Source organism: Capricornis sumatraensis, chromosome 11, assembly GCF_032405125.1.
Source record: "Capricornis sumatraensis isolate serow.1 chromosome 11, serow.2, whole genome shotgun sequence".
Lineage (NCBI taxonomy): Eukaryota > Metazoa > Chordata > Mammalia > Artiodactyla > Bovidae > Capricornis > Capricornis sumatraensis.
The window spans coordinates 88,880,985-88,896,529 of record NC_091079.1 but is presented as its reverse complement, the minus strand read 5'-3'; the positions used below and the strand labels follow the sequence as shown (position 1 = coordinate 88,896,529).

General features: G+C 47.5%; 1 protein-coding gene across 2 annotated transcripts; it reads right to left on the bottom strand.

The window, feature by feature from the left end:
* Positions 1-734: 734 nt before the first annotated feature.
* GEM (GTP binding protein overexpressed in skeletal muscle) lies at positions 735-13,697 on the bottom strand. Of its 2 annotated transcripts, none has more exons than XM_068983822.1 (5): positions 13,654-13,697; positions 11,880-12,219; positions 4,478-4,554; positions 3,482-3,686; positions 735-1,996 (listed from the first exon to the last, which is right to left on the bottom strand). In XM_068983822.1, exons 2-5 carry the CDS (start codon positions 12,208-12,210, stop codon positions 1,719-1,721), a joined length of 891 nt encoding a protein of 296 aa, XP_068839923.1. In that variant the 5' UTR covers positions 12,211-12,219; positions 13,654-13,697; the 3' UTR covers positions 735-1,718. The 2 variants fall into 2 exon arrangements, with proteins under 2 accessions (XP_068839923.1, XP_068839922.1); XM_068983821.1 differs by lacking the exon at positions 13,654-13,697 and adding an exon at positions 12,458-12,493.
* Between the last annotated feature and the right edge of the window lie 1,848 nt (positions 13,698-15,545).

Below are 15,545 nucleotides of genomic sequence, written 5' to 3'. Positions count from 1 at the left end.
TGTGAGTGTGTGTGTGACCACAAACTCAGAAGGAGAGGGAGTTGAGAGTGAAAGAGGGTACACATGCGGGCCAGGGGTGTGAACAGGGAGTCCCTCTCCTGTAGCAGAAGGGCTACACAGTGCCACCGGAAAGCAACTATGTATTAATGTCCAGCTGTAATAAAGTCAACAGGGAGAATTTGGTTAAAGCCTTGCCTGGCTAGATCTCAGGCTGAAAATCACCAGCTTCCTTTTTTACCTCCCTAATCCTTTATAATTTCCTCTAATGCTTTACTCAAGCTTAGGACCATGAGCCTTTGGGGAGCAAAGCGAGGCCCATCTGTTGAGTTAGGAATTTGCCAGACCAAAGTAAAAATCAATTTCACTTTTATTGTAACTTAGCATTTATGTGACTCCAAATACTTCCTAACTGTATCAGCTGAAAATCACTTTGCGTTATTGTGAATCACGTCCCAAAGGACAGATGTCAGCAATACTCTTTAAAACAGATAATTACTAGGCTATTGCCAATGAAAAGAAGAAATAAAATGATAGGTAGGTTTCTTTATAATTTGCTTGCTCTGGAAGCTATACCAAAATGATCACAATCATCTTTCCTGGAGAGGAAAAATATTTAGGAATGCCTTTTTTTTCCCAAAGATTTTATTTATTTTATTATAAGACATATAGGTAAAAACTTGAATATTCTGAAAAAGATAGAAAATGGTAATAAAATGGGTGTTTTTCTTAATAAGAAACAGGTTCATAAATATGCTTTATCAAATGTTACAATGGTTGTTATTTTGCAAAATAATAATAAACAGAGCAGAGCTGTGGCATACAAGGGTCAACCCAAAATGCTGGAAGTATTTATATTTTGTGTTTTACGAAAATGCAGAGCTTCGATTATATTTTAAAATCTGGCATTTTGCACTCTATGTTCTCAGTAATTTAGATGTTAAAAATATTTTTATGATGTCCCCATGATTTTAAAAAGAATGCAACAGAAAATGTGGTTTGGCTAAATAGAATCTGATTAAAATAATTTCCCCCTAAATAAAAAAATATAAGACACAATAGTAAATACACAATTTTTGAACCCATTAGTGGTACATGTATCAATTCCCAATTCTACAGATTTCTGGATCACCAACTATGGGCACTGAACAAAAATGGTTTGCTAAGCTTTCGTTTCCAGCAAGTCCATCATCTCTCAGAGCTTCACGGAGCAATGACAGTGATGACCTTGATGAACCCAGTTATGCAGTTCTAGCTCCACAAATAAAAGCTACAAAGACAGGGGTTCTCTTTCCTTTGCAAAACTCCTTTGACAGCTTTCCTATATTTGCCTAGGACCGACTGAGTGGCCTCAAATAACATATCAGAACACGAGGCAAAATTTTAACATGGAAAAGTTCTTGTCCAGGCATTCTTCAGTAGGCTTCAATTCTCCATCTGAGAAAGGAGAGAAGAAACACGTGAACCCCGACCACGCCCTCTAATGAGTCTTGGGTGTTCAGACAGCAAAGGTCAGGCTTTTCCTGTAAGTGAATACTGACTCCTCACGAAGCCCTTTCATTTCCCATGCGTACGGTTGCCCAGCAGGCTAGCACATTAGTTCCCAGCTACAATAGGGGAAGCCACATCTAACGATACTTAAGAATCCAATCTAATATAGATTATGGGTCCCAGCGGCCTTCAGTGATGTCCTCTGCGGGACAGCGGGTGACTCTGGGTGCCTAGAGCACCGAGAGGTCGTGGCAGGATTTGGACTTGAGCTTGAAGGCCATGTTCTTGTTGTTTTTGGCCACGATCTTGCCCCAGAAGCGCCTGGCTTTCCTGGGGATGCTCTCCCGCCGCTTCTGGTAGGCCAGCCGCCGCTCGTTCTTCTCCTTGCTGTCCCGCCGGAGGCGGACCTGCCGCACGATCCCTTCAAACAGCTCCTTGACGTTGTGCTGGACGGCCGCAGAGGTCTCGATGAACTTGCAGTCGAACACCACAGCACACGCTCTCCCTTCTGGTGGGGAAAGCAAGAGGGCGAGAGGAGAGTCAGGGGAGCTGCAGATTTGACCCGCCACGCACACAGCCAAGCTGGATGCGGCCTAACTTTAAACAGTGCCCCAGGGAACTCGAAGTCAGCGATGCACGTGATGGATACCAGAGGCCACGGGGACAAGTGGCCTCCCTGAAACAGAAGCAAAGAGCCTCACAGGAAGATTCCTGGAAGCAGCAAAGACGGGCTTTAGATCGGGCCCACCAAACTCACGGTGGGAAGGTCCAATGTCACCAGTGCCATAGTATTAATTATAATAGCCCCAGCCATCGTCGTAATTGACTCCTCTCAGGAAATGGGTTAAATACTTGACAGATATTTTTTTTTAATGTTCACAGCAATCTTTAAAAGTACACTATCCCTTTCAGATAGCTGATGAGACTGGAAGGGAGAGAAGGCGATGCTTCAAAAACTTGAGGGCATTCACACAGCCTGTAAGTAGCAGCTGTGAATCCGGGTCTGCTTCACTCTCAAGTTCATGTTCCTTACTCCTTCTCCTGATTCAGTTTCCTGAATTGAAAATTAAGAATCCTACTGGTTGATTTCCTCTCTTAAAAAAATGTTTTTTTAAGTTTTGATGAGATATTTTGAAAAATTTTTGAAGATTTCACACATGCGCAGTACAATTACAGCAACTCTACAAACAAGTTTTTCTGAAACAGTCTCAATTTCGAATGTTCTACTGTGTTCAATGACCAGGTGTCCACGTTTTGGTTTGGGGAAAACTGACTACTATAGACAGCCATTTCCCAAGAGTAAGGCATTCCCAAGCTGGTTGGGTCTTTTCAGTCTTTTACAGGGTTCTTTACTGCTGGGTGGAGGCTGGCAATGCAGCATTTTATTTTATTTTTTTACCATTGTACAAATCTGTATTAGGCCAATAAAATTTTAAGGTCCCCAAAGGCACCTGGATGCCAGCTCAACAAAGAGAAGTATCCCTGAATTATGACAAAGGGTACGTGACACCAGCAGACTGATGCCTTGACTGGAATTCAGGAAACAAAGAATGAGGGCTGGGAGGGTGTTTCTAGGGTCAACACGAACCAGAGGCAGCCAGAGTGGAATTCTCAATCTTGGTAAGACTTTCTCACAATGCCCCTTAATCAAAGTGCCCATCCTTCCTGTCTAAAGATGTTACTTTCACTTCCCAGAAGGCTTGAGATCTCCCTGGAGAATAGAAGGGCCAAAACGCTGGGGATGGCCAGTTTCCCCTGAGCCGGACCTCTTCCCTAAAGGAATCCCAGAGAAAGCCTTGGGGATGGAGAGACTGGAATCCCGCAGGTAGAGCAGATGATCTGCTGGGAACATGGACCTCTTAGAGAGGATGCGTGAAACTCCACGTGGCATTTTAGTAAGTCCCTGGTTTCAGCTTCAGGAAAGAGCAACCGTTGGAAGCAAAATGCAAGGGACTCAGAGACATTTCTACAGTACTGGCACCGCTCCTCTTACCTGATACAGACACTTCCCGGCACCGCACCAGGTCACTTTTGTTGCCAACCAGGATTATCGGGATGTCCTCGGTCTGCCGGGCCCTGCGGAGCTGAATCCTCAGCTCAGACGCCTTCTCGAAGCTGGCTCGGTCCGTGATGGAGTAGACGATCAGGTAGGCATCCCCGACCTGCATGCAGTGGTCCTGCAGCCACTCACTCTCCCCCTGATAAAGGAGAAGGTCTTCCGTGAGCTCAGATCTGCCTGGTTAAAATGAGGTCTCCATTTGAAAGAGGGAACGTGTGTATCCCAGAGTCCCTCTGCTGATACGGGAAAGGAAGAAAATTCATTCCGACTCCCCCCAAAGGCATCAGTCTTCCATGATGTCTGTGACTGTAAAGACTGCTAGCTCAGAGAGGACGGACGCCAAAAACTTTGACTTTCCGATTCCTCCTACAGTTTGAGTTGATAAATTATACGACGGGTCTGCCAAACAATATTTCCAATTTTATTTCAACTACCTAAAAGGAGCCTTTCCTGGCATCCATAAAATTCTTTTTGCCTCTCCTAAGTGATGAAATTAAGAATCCTTTCATTAGCATAGGAGAGTTCTCAATAAACAGAAGGTCTAGCAAGTAAGCTCAGAAACCCCAAACCTTTCACCAAAAAAAAAGCAAAATGTGAAAGCTATCGAGAATGTCAACTGCATATAATATGGTTTCATGTAGCTTAAAATTATCACCCATACTTCCTGGGACTTTCCCTAAAACCAATACACTTTGTATTTCTGAATAGACCTAAGGGCAGATCACTGCCACTTGCTTGTTATTCTAAGCTCATTTATGAACAATGTGCTCCTTACAACAGTTTTGGTCTTCAGAAGTAAATGCTTTTTAATCAAGAAAATGAGTCCACCTTATCTGGAACATCAAGAAGGACAATTTCACCCTTGCACCAAACAGCCTGTTGGAAGGCAGGCCCCAGAGGAGTTTACAGAGAGTCACAGGCCCTGCATACCTTGTTCTCCCACATGTCCAGGAGGATAATTGTTGCAATTTCCCCGTCAACCATCAGTGTTCGTTCATATGTATCTTCTGGAAAAGAAAGAACAGTGATGTTGGAGTCAGACAAATAGGCAACACTTTTCTCTAAGAGGGTGATGCAGCAAATTATGCCAGAAAATAAACTTACTAACTATGCAATTAATTATGTAAGCATACAGAGTAAACTGTGTAAATATTCACAAAGATAAACTCTTTTTTAATCACCTTCAGCAACCTTCCACGCGCATTCCTCCAGTATTTACTAAGCAGATCTCCTGCATCTTCCGAATATGTGTCATTAAACACTTGAAAGGCATCCATTCATTTTCATCATTCCTAGACGTTTTATACAGGAAAACCCTTTAGGAGAATAAACTCACTTGAGTACTTTTGATTCTGATTCCATGGATGCTGCCTGAGAAACACTGATTGCCCAGTGGAACTGCAAACCTAGCTCACAACCCTCACAGGGGTGATGACTGAACATTCACTGGCAATTTCAGGAGCTTTCAGCTCACAGAGCTCTTTTGAGATATGCAAGAAAAAAAATCTTGAGACTACCCTTGTTTTGATGACATTTTCTGCATTTAGAAAATACAGGTCCCTGGAATAAACGGGCTTGCTTTTCCATCTTAAGTAGAACAGAGGCGCAGCCTCCAGCTCTACTTAGTAATGGAAACTTCCCTCCTGGCACTTGAGCCCAGATTGAGTGTAGGTGAAGGGTGAGTGCAGTCCAAAGGGCAGAGCAGCTCCAGGCCAGAAAAATCAGTGTGTGTGTAGGGGGGAGGGGATTAACTGAGTTCAGTGGGATTTTTGCAGGAGAAATTCCCATCGATTCCACGCAGCTGAGCCCATACTCCCTCTAATTGCACAATGCGGTTTCCTGTTTTGAATTTTAACATTAGAAAATTATGATCTTCATAATGATTTTTTGTCTTTTTGTTTTTTGGTCATTTTTCGTTCTCTGTTCTTTTTGCTAGGAACTAGTTCTATCAGAAGGAGAAGAGGGCATCAGAGGATGAGATGGCATCACCAATGCAATGGACATGAACTTGGGCAAACTTCGAGAGATGGCGAGGGACAGGGAGGTCTGGCTACAGTCCACAGGGTCGCAAAGAGTCGGACACGGCTGGGCGAATGAATGACAACAACAACAGTTCTCTCCAATATTCGAAGGCTTGTTCCCTCACCTCCTTCTGAGGGATGTGTTTCCTGACCATCTTCTTAAAATTCCATCATCCTTCTCCTCCCAATATTCCTTACTCCCTTCCCTGTTTTTTCTTCACTGTGCCGATTGCTGTCTAACAAGAATGCATTTAATGTACTCATTTTATTATTTTCGGTCCCTCTCACCTTCCAGAATGTTAACGCAGAGATTTCCCTCTGTGCTGCTCACTGCCCTCTCCCCCAGCACCCAGGACACTTCCTGGGTAGATGGCGGGTGCTTAGTAAATACTCATCAAATGAATGAACGGATGCTAAATATAGCACTGCAACTGTGAGCACAAGCAAAGCTGAACTCAAATCTGGGTGCCCGCCCTTATTAACTGGCTCTGAACTGCTCTCTTAATTTCTCTGAGCCTCAGTCTCTTCATCTGTGAAATGGAATTGATTACAGTATTCATCCCTTAGGGCTACCTGACAATTACATTTATCAAGCCTGGGCACAAAGGGGACATGCAGTAAGTGTTAGCTGTTATCATCACTTCCAGATCACGGAAGTTGGTTCTTGCCGTACTTGCTGTTGCCTATTACCGTAATCCTAGCTGAAGAGCTTGCATGGTAGGAACCAGGACATTTCCTGCTTTATAATAGTGAGGGACTTAGAAGAAGCAGTGCTCCTGGTTTATATAACTGAAAAAGACACATTATCCCAATGTTCATGTGCAAATTGTAAAAGTACTGTTTACAACAGCCAGGACATGAAAGCAGCCTGGATGTCCATCAACAGAAGAATGGATAAAGATGTGGCGCATAGATACAATGGAATATTACTCAGCCACAAAGAGGAGTGGAACTGGGCCATTGGTAGTGATGTGGACGAACCTAGAGTCTGCCGCACAGAATAAAGTAAGTCAGAGAGAGAAAAACAAACACTGTACATCAACACATATATGTGGAATCTAGAAAAATGGCACTGACGAACCTATTTGCAGGGCAGGAATAGAGACGCAGACGTAGAGAACGGACTTGCAGATGCAGCGGGGAAAGAAGAACGTGGGAGAAATCGAGGCAGTAGCACTGACGCCTATAAAATAGCTAGTGGGAAGCCGCTGTACACAGCGCAGGGAGCCAGCCCAGCGCGCTGTGGCGATCCTCGGGGCCGGAATGCGGGGCGCAGAGGCTCAAGAGGAAGGAGACACGGGTGTGCCTGTAGCAGACTCACACCCTTATACCGCAGAAACTAACACACTGTAAAGCAACTGCGCTCCGATTTAAAACAGCAAAGCCATGCTCCTGCTCTGTTTCTTCATCTAGGGATTAGAATCGAGAGGGAAAGGAAGGAACCATGTCAAAGGAGAATAAAAATAACCAGGAACGACTCTGAATTTCTCAGCGTCCCCACCTCTTTTGGAGTCACTCTTCTAAACGATGGTAACTGTTTCCCACTGGGGATTTTTAAGTCTATTATTCCCACCGTGTTTGCCACCTTCAGTATGCATCAGGAATGGATCGGAGTGAATAGCATAACTTGGCTTAGTGGAGAATAGGGTCTCATGACTTCAACAGGCAAATGTATACAACCAAGTGCAAGCCATCGGAGTTTGGGCAGCACAGATCGCGTAGGGGGTAGTGGTGGGGGCGTGGCTGCCTGCCCATGACCACCACAGAGTTTTTATCTTTTCTCTGAAAGACTTCCTTGCACGCAGAAAACTAAAAAGAAAAAAAAAATTTTTTTTTCTCTGCTCATCACTCACTACGCAAAAGTAGGCACAAGGGATCTGCTTGAATCGCCAGTAGTTCAGACAGAAACATACTGCATTCCAGTAGCCAAGGGAAAAAGCAAACTCAAACTTCTCTTGGTTTAAGAATTATCAGAAGTCTAGAGGAATAAGCGGACTGAAGAGTTCAGTTGCAGATTAAGGCCAAACTGCTTTGCTGTTCTGGAAGGTTCCTGACAGGATCACTTTGACTTACCTCTGCCCGAGAGTCACTGTGTTGGAAACCCAGGAGCCTAAAACAATACATCTCAGCCCTGCTGTGTGCATGTGCCCTGCACCTGGGTTTATGTATCGCCTCTGGCTACGCGCCCCAAGGATTCTTCAAACACACAGAGCGTTCCGCTTGACAGCCGTCTGCCACCAGGAGAGGACCTGCTTGTAACCAAAGCTTGCGTTTCTCTTCCTCTCTTAGGCACTTACCTTTCAGCCTTTTTAAGTGCTAATCAGGTGAGAAAGAGCTGACATAAAAGAATATGAAATTCCAGATGAGTCCTTTGAAATCTGCGCTGGGTTAATGTGTGTGGAGAAAGGGTTGAGGCCTCTTGCTTGGAAGGCTTCTCAGAACCCTGGTCTGGAGAAGGCCTCCTTTTTCTGGTGCTCCCCAATGAAGGCTGGGGTGCAGGGGGTGGACTCACCCCCTGTAGAGCAGGAGAGACCCTCCTGAGGGGTGGAGGAGAGTTTCTAACACTGGGCAACTGTGGTCGGTCACCGGTTTCCCTGAACTGCTGGCTCTTGATTTGTCTGTTCTGCATTTGACCCCCAACCCTCTTTGCTCGGAGGACCACCCTGCTCAAGACTGGCTCCAGGGCTGTATGTGAGCCTGAACAGGAGTTCTCTCCCCTGCCAGAGCCAGTCCTGGCAGCCTTTGGAAAGTTCTGAGGCTCCAGCATCCCTCTCCCCCAAGAACTCTCAACTGCTTTCAGCCTTCAGAGTCCAGAGGGTCCCACTTGGAAAGAAGCAGGCAGTGCTGAGAAGCACTGGCCTCCCCTCCAGTGGCTCCCATCTCCTCTGCCCACGTCACAGGGCCCCAGGGAAGAGGCACCAGAGTGGACGAGGGACTTCCAGCAGTGAAAGGGCCGGCACGAAAGAGAACCCCACGGGAAGAAAACAGCAGATGCAGAATCAGCCCCAACTAACGTTCACTTGGTACTCACTCTGTGCCCGGCACTGTGCTATCTCCCCTTATCCTCTTAATAACATTTGATGTAGGTAACGTCCCTATTTTACTAATGAGGAAGCATGAGGAGGGTAAGTATCTTGTCCAGGAGCACCCAGCATCAAAGTGAAAAGAAAGGGAAAGTGAAAGTGGCTCAGCCATGTCTGACTCTTTGTAACCCCATGGACTGCATAGTCCATGGAATTCTCCAGAATACTAGAGTGGGTAGCCATTCCCTTCTCCAGGGGCTCTTCCCAACCCAGGGCTCGAACCCAGGTCTCCCACATTGCAGGCGGATTCTTCACCAGCTGAGCCACAATGGAAGCCCAAGAACACTGGAGTGGGTAGCCTATCCTTTCTCCAGGGGATCTTGCCCATCCAGGAATCAAACCAGGGTCTCCTGCACTGCAGGCAGATTCTTTACCAACTGAGCTATGAGGGAAGCCCAGCATCAAAACTGGGGTCCAAACCCACATACGAGGTTTCACGTCCAGTCTCTGCTGTACTTCCTGTGCACACGTGCAATGTCCTTCCACCTCCCTCTGCTGCTGCTGCTGCTAAATCCTAGTGGTCCTTAGGGTCCAGCTCAGAGACCAACACTTACATGAACCTTTTCCTGATTTTCACAGCCAGAAGTGGTATTTATTTTCTCCTCTGAATTCCCCCAGTACTGTCCTTATACCTCTTTGAAGATACTAATTGCGTCCTATCTTGATTTATAAGTCGGTGTATACCTGCTCTCTACTACAAATACTGTCAGCATCTTTAAGGAAGAAACCCCACGACTCGTAGTATGTCCTCACTGAGTCGCATCAAGCTTCATGGTATACGTTCAGTAACTGATGAATGGACGGATGAATGAATGAATGAATGAATGGCATCAAATATGCACAGAGAGTCATAAGATTAGTGCAATATAATCTTAACAACATTCATCTTTATTTGGAGAAATAATGATGAGAGTATTGTGTACTTTTTATCTTATGGATAATGCTGAAAAAAAGAACAATGCAGTGAAGTGCCATGGAAAACCCTCTCCTCTGGAAAGATAAAGCCAACCACCGATTCCAACAGCCTCCCACAGGTAAGAGCTGTAATCCTAGACAGTATGAGTTACTCAGATAGGTCAGATTAGGTAGGATGAGTCACCCAAGAAGCTTCCTGTTGTCAAAGATTCTCTGGCTGAGGAGATCACGAAAGGATTCTCCCTACCAACAGTCCCCTCTCTCCATTAAACAAAGAAGCCTCCCAAATACAGAAGCCTGCCTTCCCAAGGTTCAGGGATGGGTCAGTCTTCTTCATAGCCTATGCCCACAGGAATACCACCCTCTGGATAGGTACCACTATGCTCTAATGGACAAACATTTTTGAGAGTCTGATATCCACTAGTTATTTCAATCCCTCCCTCTTAAAGAAATGAACAAAAATTCTTAGTTGGTCTCTTTTTCATATCAATCCCCAAAGTACTTTACTGTGACTTCTTTATTAATTTTTACGCTGCTCTATAAATTACAGCCCCTGGCCTTCAGATCCTTCCCAAGAGGGTATTATGGTGTACCTCATCCATCACTGAGTACCCCAGAGCATGGCATGGAGCCAGGCATGTGGGAGGTACCCTGCCCAAAGTGCTATAGTATGTAACAGCATTTGGATGCTAAATCCAGGGACAGTCGAGTACAGTGAAAGAACACAGGAATTTAGGTTCAATTCAACTAGTTTTGAATCCTGGGCAAACCATGGACTAGCTTTTTCACCTGGGAAAGTCACTTGACTTCACAAGCTTCCATTTCTTCACCTGTAAAATAGGAACTTTAGAACCAAATGGGCTTAATTTTTATAAGTACTGTTAAAATACCTGTGGGAAGTACTTAGCACTATGTGCCGGGCACATAGCAGGTTCCCTATCAATGGTGGAAGGTGAACACCACCAAACTAATTTCTAAAATCCCGGGTTCTAATCCAAAATGCTCCAGAGGGTGATTCCAGGTAATTCCCTAAGACTCAATGTGCAGACATGATGTGAGGACCAAAATAAACAGTCACAAATATAAGGCACCCAATAAAGTATCTGTCCCACTGCAAAGGCACATTCTAGATGATAGCCTCCTTCCTGTCTCCTATAGGGACACACACCCATGGGTCTTTACCAAAAAAAGAGATACTGAGCCTGCTTCTCCCTTGAACTAGGATTTAGCTATCATCCCTGAGACGTCAGGAGTGAGGAGAAAAATCAATGTTCTATCAATGAGTCATCATTTAAAGCTGGTTCCGGAGCTGCCTCATGAAGCAGTGAACTCCCAGACAAAGGAAGAATAGATGTTTAGTAGAAATGGGCTGACAGCAGTGAGGAAGGAGTAGGATTTCTGTGCATCAAGCAGAGGGCAGAACCGTGTCATCACTAAAGCATCTTCCTACTCCTGAAATCTGTGATTCAGCAGTGAGTTGCAACTGAGCGTTCAGACAGACCATGTCACTGGGACAAGCACACTTCCTTCATTTCCACAACTGCAAACAGGGACATACAGTGACCCTGGCATTGTCTAAGATCCTGTGGCTGAAAGATACTGAATTTAAACCATCGACTACAGGAGCCTCATTTTACTTCCCAGAATACAGTGCTATGCTTTACTTGAGGAATATGTGATTTTTTGAGACTGTATCATCTCAGATCAGTTTTGGAAACCAAGGCCTAAATAATAAATACCTTAAATGAGATTATCCATGGAAAATTGAAAAACCGTAAGTATACTTAACAAACGTTGAGTATCATCATTGTTAACTTTCAATATCTTTTTTAAATAAATATTGTGCTATTGAAAATAGAGATTTTAAACAATTTTATACCCTCTAAAGCCTCTAATACTGCAATGAACAAACTAATGAATTCATCCTAACAGTTTTCTAATTGGCTTGGTTTTAAGTATCACCATGGAAAAAGGCTGTGTCTACACTGAGTGCTTGAAAGGTCCAGGTCAGAACTGGCAAAAGCCAGTGGTGGGATCCTGACCCTCCAGCTCCACCCTCCATAAACCGTCTCCCTGGTCCCTTTAGAGCTGGAATGTAAGAAATTCCTTCTCTGGCCCAGCTTCTATCTATAAGCATTTTCACTTTCTTGTCCCAGAGGCCTATGCCAGCACGTCTGTGGGGACTCGGCTCCCCAGGCAGAGCCAAGAAGGCATAATCGCAGTTCCCAACTCTGCAGACAAATGACCCACCCACTCACTCTTCCTGCTGGACCACTGCTGACCCGTAAAGCCCTCCGGAGCCGGGCCACCTACCTCCAAGCACTTCGCAGTCGCTGTCCATGCTGTCATGGACACCCGCAAAGATGTTGGCCAGAGTGGACTTGCCCACCCCCTGCTCCCCGATGAGAACCACCCGGTAGTAGGTGTTCCCGGACTCGGAGGAGATGACTGAGTCCGTGGAGTCGGAGGACCAGCTCCGGCGGCAGGGGTCCTCGGGGGCGGCGGGAGGACGACTGCGCTGGCCGTACTGCGGGGGCTCCTTCTGGACCATGAGATGCCTGCCATCGGCAGGGATGCTCCAGCGCTGCTGCTGCGGCTGCACGCCTGCCGTGCCCTGGCGCATGGTGACATGGTTCAGAGTCATCGTTAGGTCCTGGAAGGCAAAGCAGCCAAGATGGTAGCATCAGGAAGCATGAGTTCAGGGAGCTCGAACACAGTCATCAGTGATATTTTAGTATGTGAGGTTACCAAGTAACCCTCACACAAGGAACACCAGTGAAGCAGTCCCCAAACCCAACAGGCTTTCAACTGAACACACACACACACACACACACACACACACACACAGCAGCTCCTCGGGGAGACTGTCATTTGCAAAGAGGAAAAGGTACCGTTAATATCGTCCACTGCCCGGGGGCTTCCTCCATCCTCAAGGAAGCCTGGGGATTCCCCACTCAGAGCGGGCACAGAAGCAGCCAGAAGGCACAAAGAGCCTCCAGAGAAGGCTTGAAAAGCAACAAGTTAATGCAGCTGGGGACCAGCTGGCCAGGTTAGCCGCTAATGTCTAAACATGGCACTTAAGTAGCAGCAGCACCCAGCAGGCTTTTATGCCTCAGTGGGGAACACGTGACAATGACATCATCCCCCCCGGCTGGATTGGACCAGGACTGATTGGAACTTCCATGTTTAGTAAAGTTGCCCTGATGCTCCCCAGCTGCCTGAATATGCTCTTATTTGAGGGGGAGAATTTCTGCGATAGGTATATGCCTCACTTCTGCCACCCTGCCCACAGATACCACATTTAACCCATCCCAGCCCTCTGCCTTGTCCTTCTGGCAGGAAGAGGACCTGCTCACGTTCAGAGCTGTCAAACTTGCAGAGACAGTGCTTCACTCTTATTAAACTCTGTCCACTCTAAGAGTTCCTTTCCATCAGCTCGGATTTCCACCTTCCTGAAGCCAATCAGGTCCAAGACTGCCTCCAGAAAGACATTCAACAACGTGGCCACAGCTTGGCCTTTCTCAAGACTCCCTCCCCTTGCCCGGAGGTCTGGACTCCCAGGCTCTCAGACAGAAAGCAGAAGCAATCTCATTTTCAGCAGCAAGATGCACCGGTGAGCGAGAGACCCTCCCCTTCCCGCACCCACTCCCCAGAACCCCAACACGTCGATGACCCTAGCCGCGACCCTCACCTCGATGACCCTGATGACCGATCGGTTTGTAGGTTTGTTTTTTTTTAATCTTAGAAGCAGCGCCTCCGGTAGGCCGACTCTTCAAACAACCAGTGCCTGAAGTATCCCTGACGGCTGTCCTCCGACCACAGTCTGGAGGAGGAGATGACCCTCCAACTGAACTGCACGAAAGCAACCCGCCACCGCCGAATGGCATCCTTCGCCCCTTAAACTCTGCAACCCCTCACCCCCCGACCCCCCGATCGAAAGACCACCGCGCCGGACAGCAGGTCCCGAAGGTTCTTTTCCCCACTTGGAAAGTTCTCCGCGGGCTGGGGACGCCCACCTCTTCCCCCAGTCCTGCCCCCCGCGCCTCTCCGGAGGTCCCCGCTCCCCGCCGCGGGCCGCACGCCTTACCCGTGGGGCGGCTGAGAGCGGACGCGCGCCGCGATGCGGGCGGCCGATCGCGGGGTGACTGCGCCGGGTGCGCCCGCGCCCGCGCCCCGCGGTTTATACGCGCGCGGCCCGGGCTCTGCCGTGACGTCAGCGCCCCCGCCCGGGGTTTGGGGGCCGGGCGGCTCTGCAGCAAGCCCCGAGGGGCAGCCCCTTCGCCAAATCGGTGACTCGCCGTCATGTGACCCCCGCCTCTCTCCCCTTTTAAAAAAAAATAACGACAGTTGAATCCCGGGCTCCTTTATTCTGGTTTGTTCTTTTGACCAGGCGGACGCTGGAAGGGGGCAGATAATACACGAAGTGCCCCTTAATCGCACTTTCCAGCAAAACAGTTTGCGAGCTGTCCGGATGAAGGATGGAGGAAGAGGCAGGTTGGGATTGGAAACCCAGTTTCGCCAAAAGACAAAACAAAAACAAAAACAAAAACAAAACAAAACAGGGGGCTACAGCCCCATGGAAGTGTTGGGGGCTTGTGTCAGCCGAATCTTCTGCAAGGAAAACAGCCTCTGCCCGCTCCTGTCGCCTTCCCGGTGAACGAGGGAAGGAGGGGAGACCCACACTGCTTGTCTCCCTTCTCTGACCGGGACCCAGAGAAAAGGAGCCAGAGGAAGGTGGGACAAGGGGGCAAGACCTTGAAAAGGTCTTGAAAAAATAGCTTAAGTAGGGATCCAAGCAGACTGTGCTCAATGTGGCTAGCCCTCCTGCCCTGGACCAGGACGCTGAGGCTCCTGGATCAGAGAATTTAATCAGCATCCCGACTAGTAGCATCTCCTGTACCAGGCTCCCTGGCATGGCCGGTCCTGGCCGTGGGGCCAGGGCCTCTGGCCATGCGAGGAGCCTTAGCCTGGGTTCCAGTCCCAAGAATGATGCCTGTGAATAAAGGGCACAAGATAACAGAAACAGTCACTTCTATCATTTACTGAGTGTCTCTGAGTTCCTATATTTAGTAGGTACTGTTAGACCTCTGCAGTATCTCAAACTTTACTACAATTCTGCAAGGTGAAGATACTGCTGCTCCCATTATATGGAGGAGGAAAATGACCCCCAAAGTCAGAGAGCTTGCCCATGGTCACGCAGCTCATGTATGTGGCAGCATCAGGACTTGAAGCTCCGCTTGCCTGGCTCTTTGCAATGTGCCCCCAGCTGGAGGGATTCAGTGACCTCTTTGGCAGGCCACGGGCATTTCCCAGACACTGTGTTTGGAGGTGACACTGGCCTTTCCAACACACCCATCTGCTTTTCCAGCCAGCTGCATCTCTGGATGGGCTGGTGGCTCCGGAAAAGAGCCAGAGGCACCAGCATCTATTCAAGTGGCTGGACCCTGCTGTGAACAGAGTCTGTTCTCTGTTGCCCTGCAGCATTTTCATGCTCTGGGGATTATCCAAGTGACCAGCTGCTGAGACATGCCAGGCCCCACGCTGGCAAAGATGGAATGGCAACCCAGAGCTCTCTTGGTCCCAGGTGCCCTGGGCCCAACCTCCTCATTTTATATGTGAGGAAGCTGATACCCAGGGGGATGACTACCACTCAGGCAGTAACTGGCAGTGCTGCAACCAGAGCCTGAGGGTCATAATTTCCTGGATGGGTCCCTTCATTTCCATCGAGTTTTCCTTCTGGGCTCAGCCAGGAAGAGGATGGCTACAGACGTGGTAAAAAGAGAAGAGTAGGGGGTCAGGGAAGAACAGAGAGAGAGAGAAGGGGAGGAGACCATCCAAAAGGTAATCTATGAATTATCTGTATTTCAGAATTATCTGTGCTTTTTCATGCTGAGCTGACTCTGTCAGCTGATCCTAACAAAGTCACTCAGTCCTGTCTGACTCTTTGCTATCCCATGGACTATTAATTCTCCAGGCCAG

Bases quoted from the DNA above. Each gene is read 5' to 3' on its own strand.
- GEM (XM_068983821.1), bottom strand. From the start codon at position 12,493: ATGGAGGAAGCCCCCGGGCAGTGGACGATATTAACG. The intron at 4,555-11,879 runs GTAGGTGGCCCG...TTTCTTTTCCAG, and splicing joins CGACTGCGAAGTGCTTGGAG to AAGATACATATGAACGAACA. The intron at 1,997-3,481 runs GTAAGAGGAGCG...TTTCCCCACCAG, and splicing joins CCGGGAAGTGTCTGTATCAG to AAGGGAGAGCGTGTGCTGTG.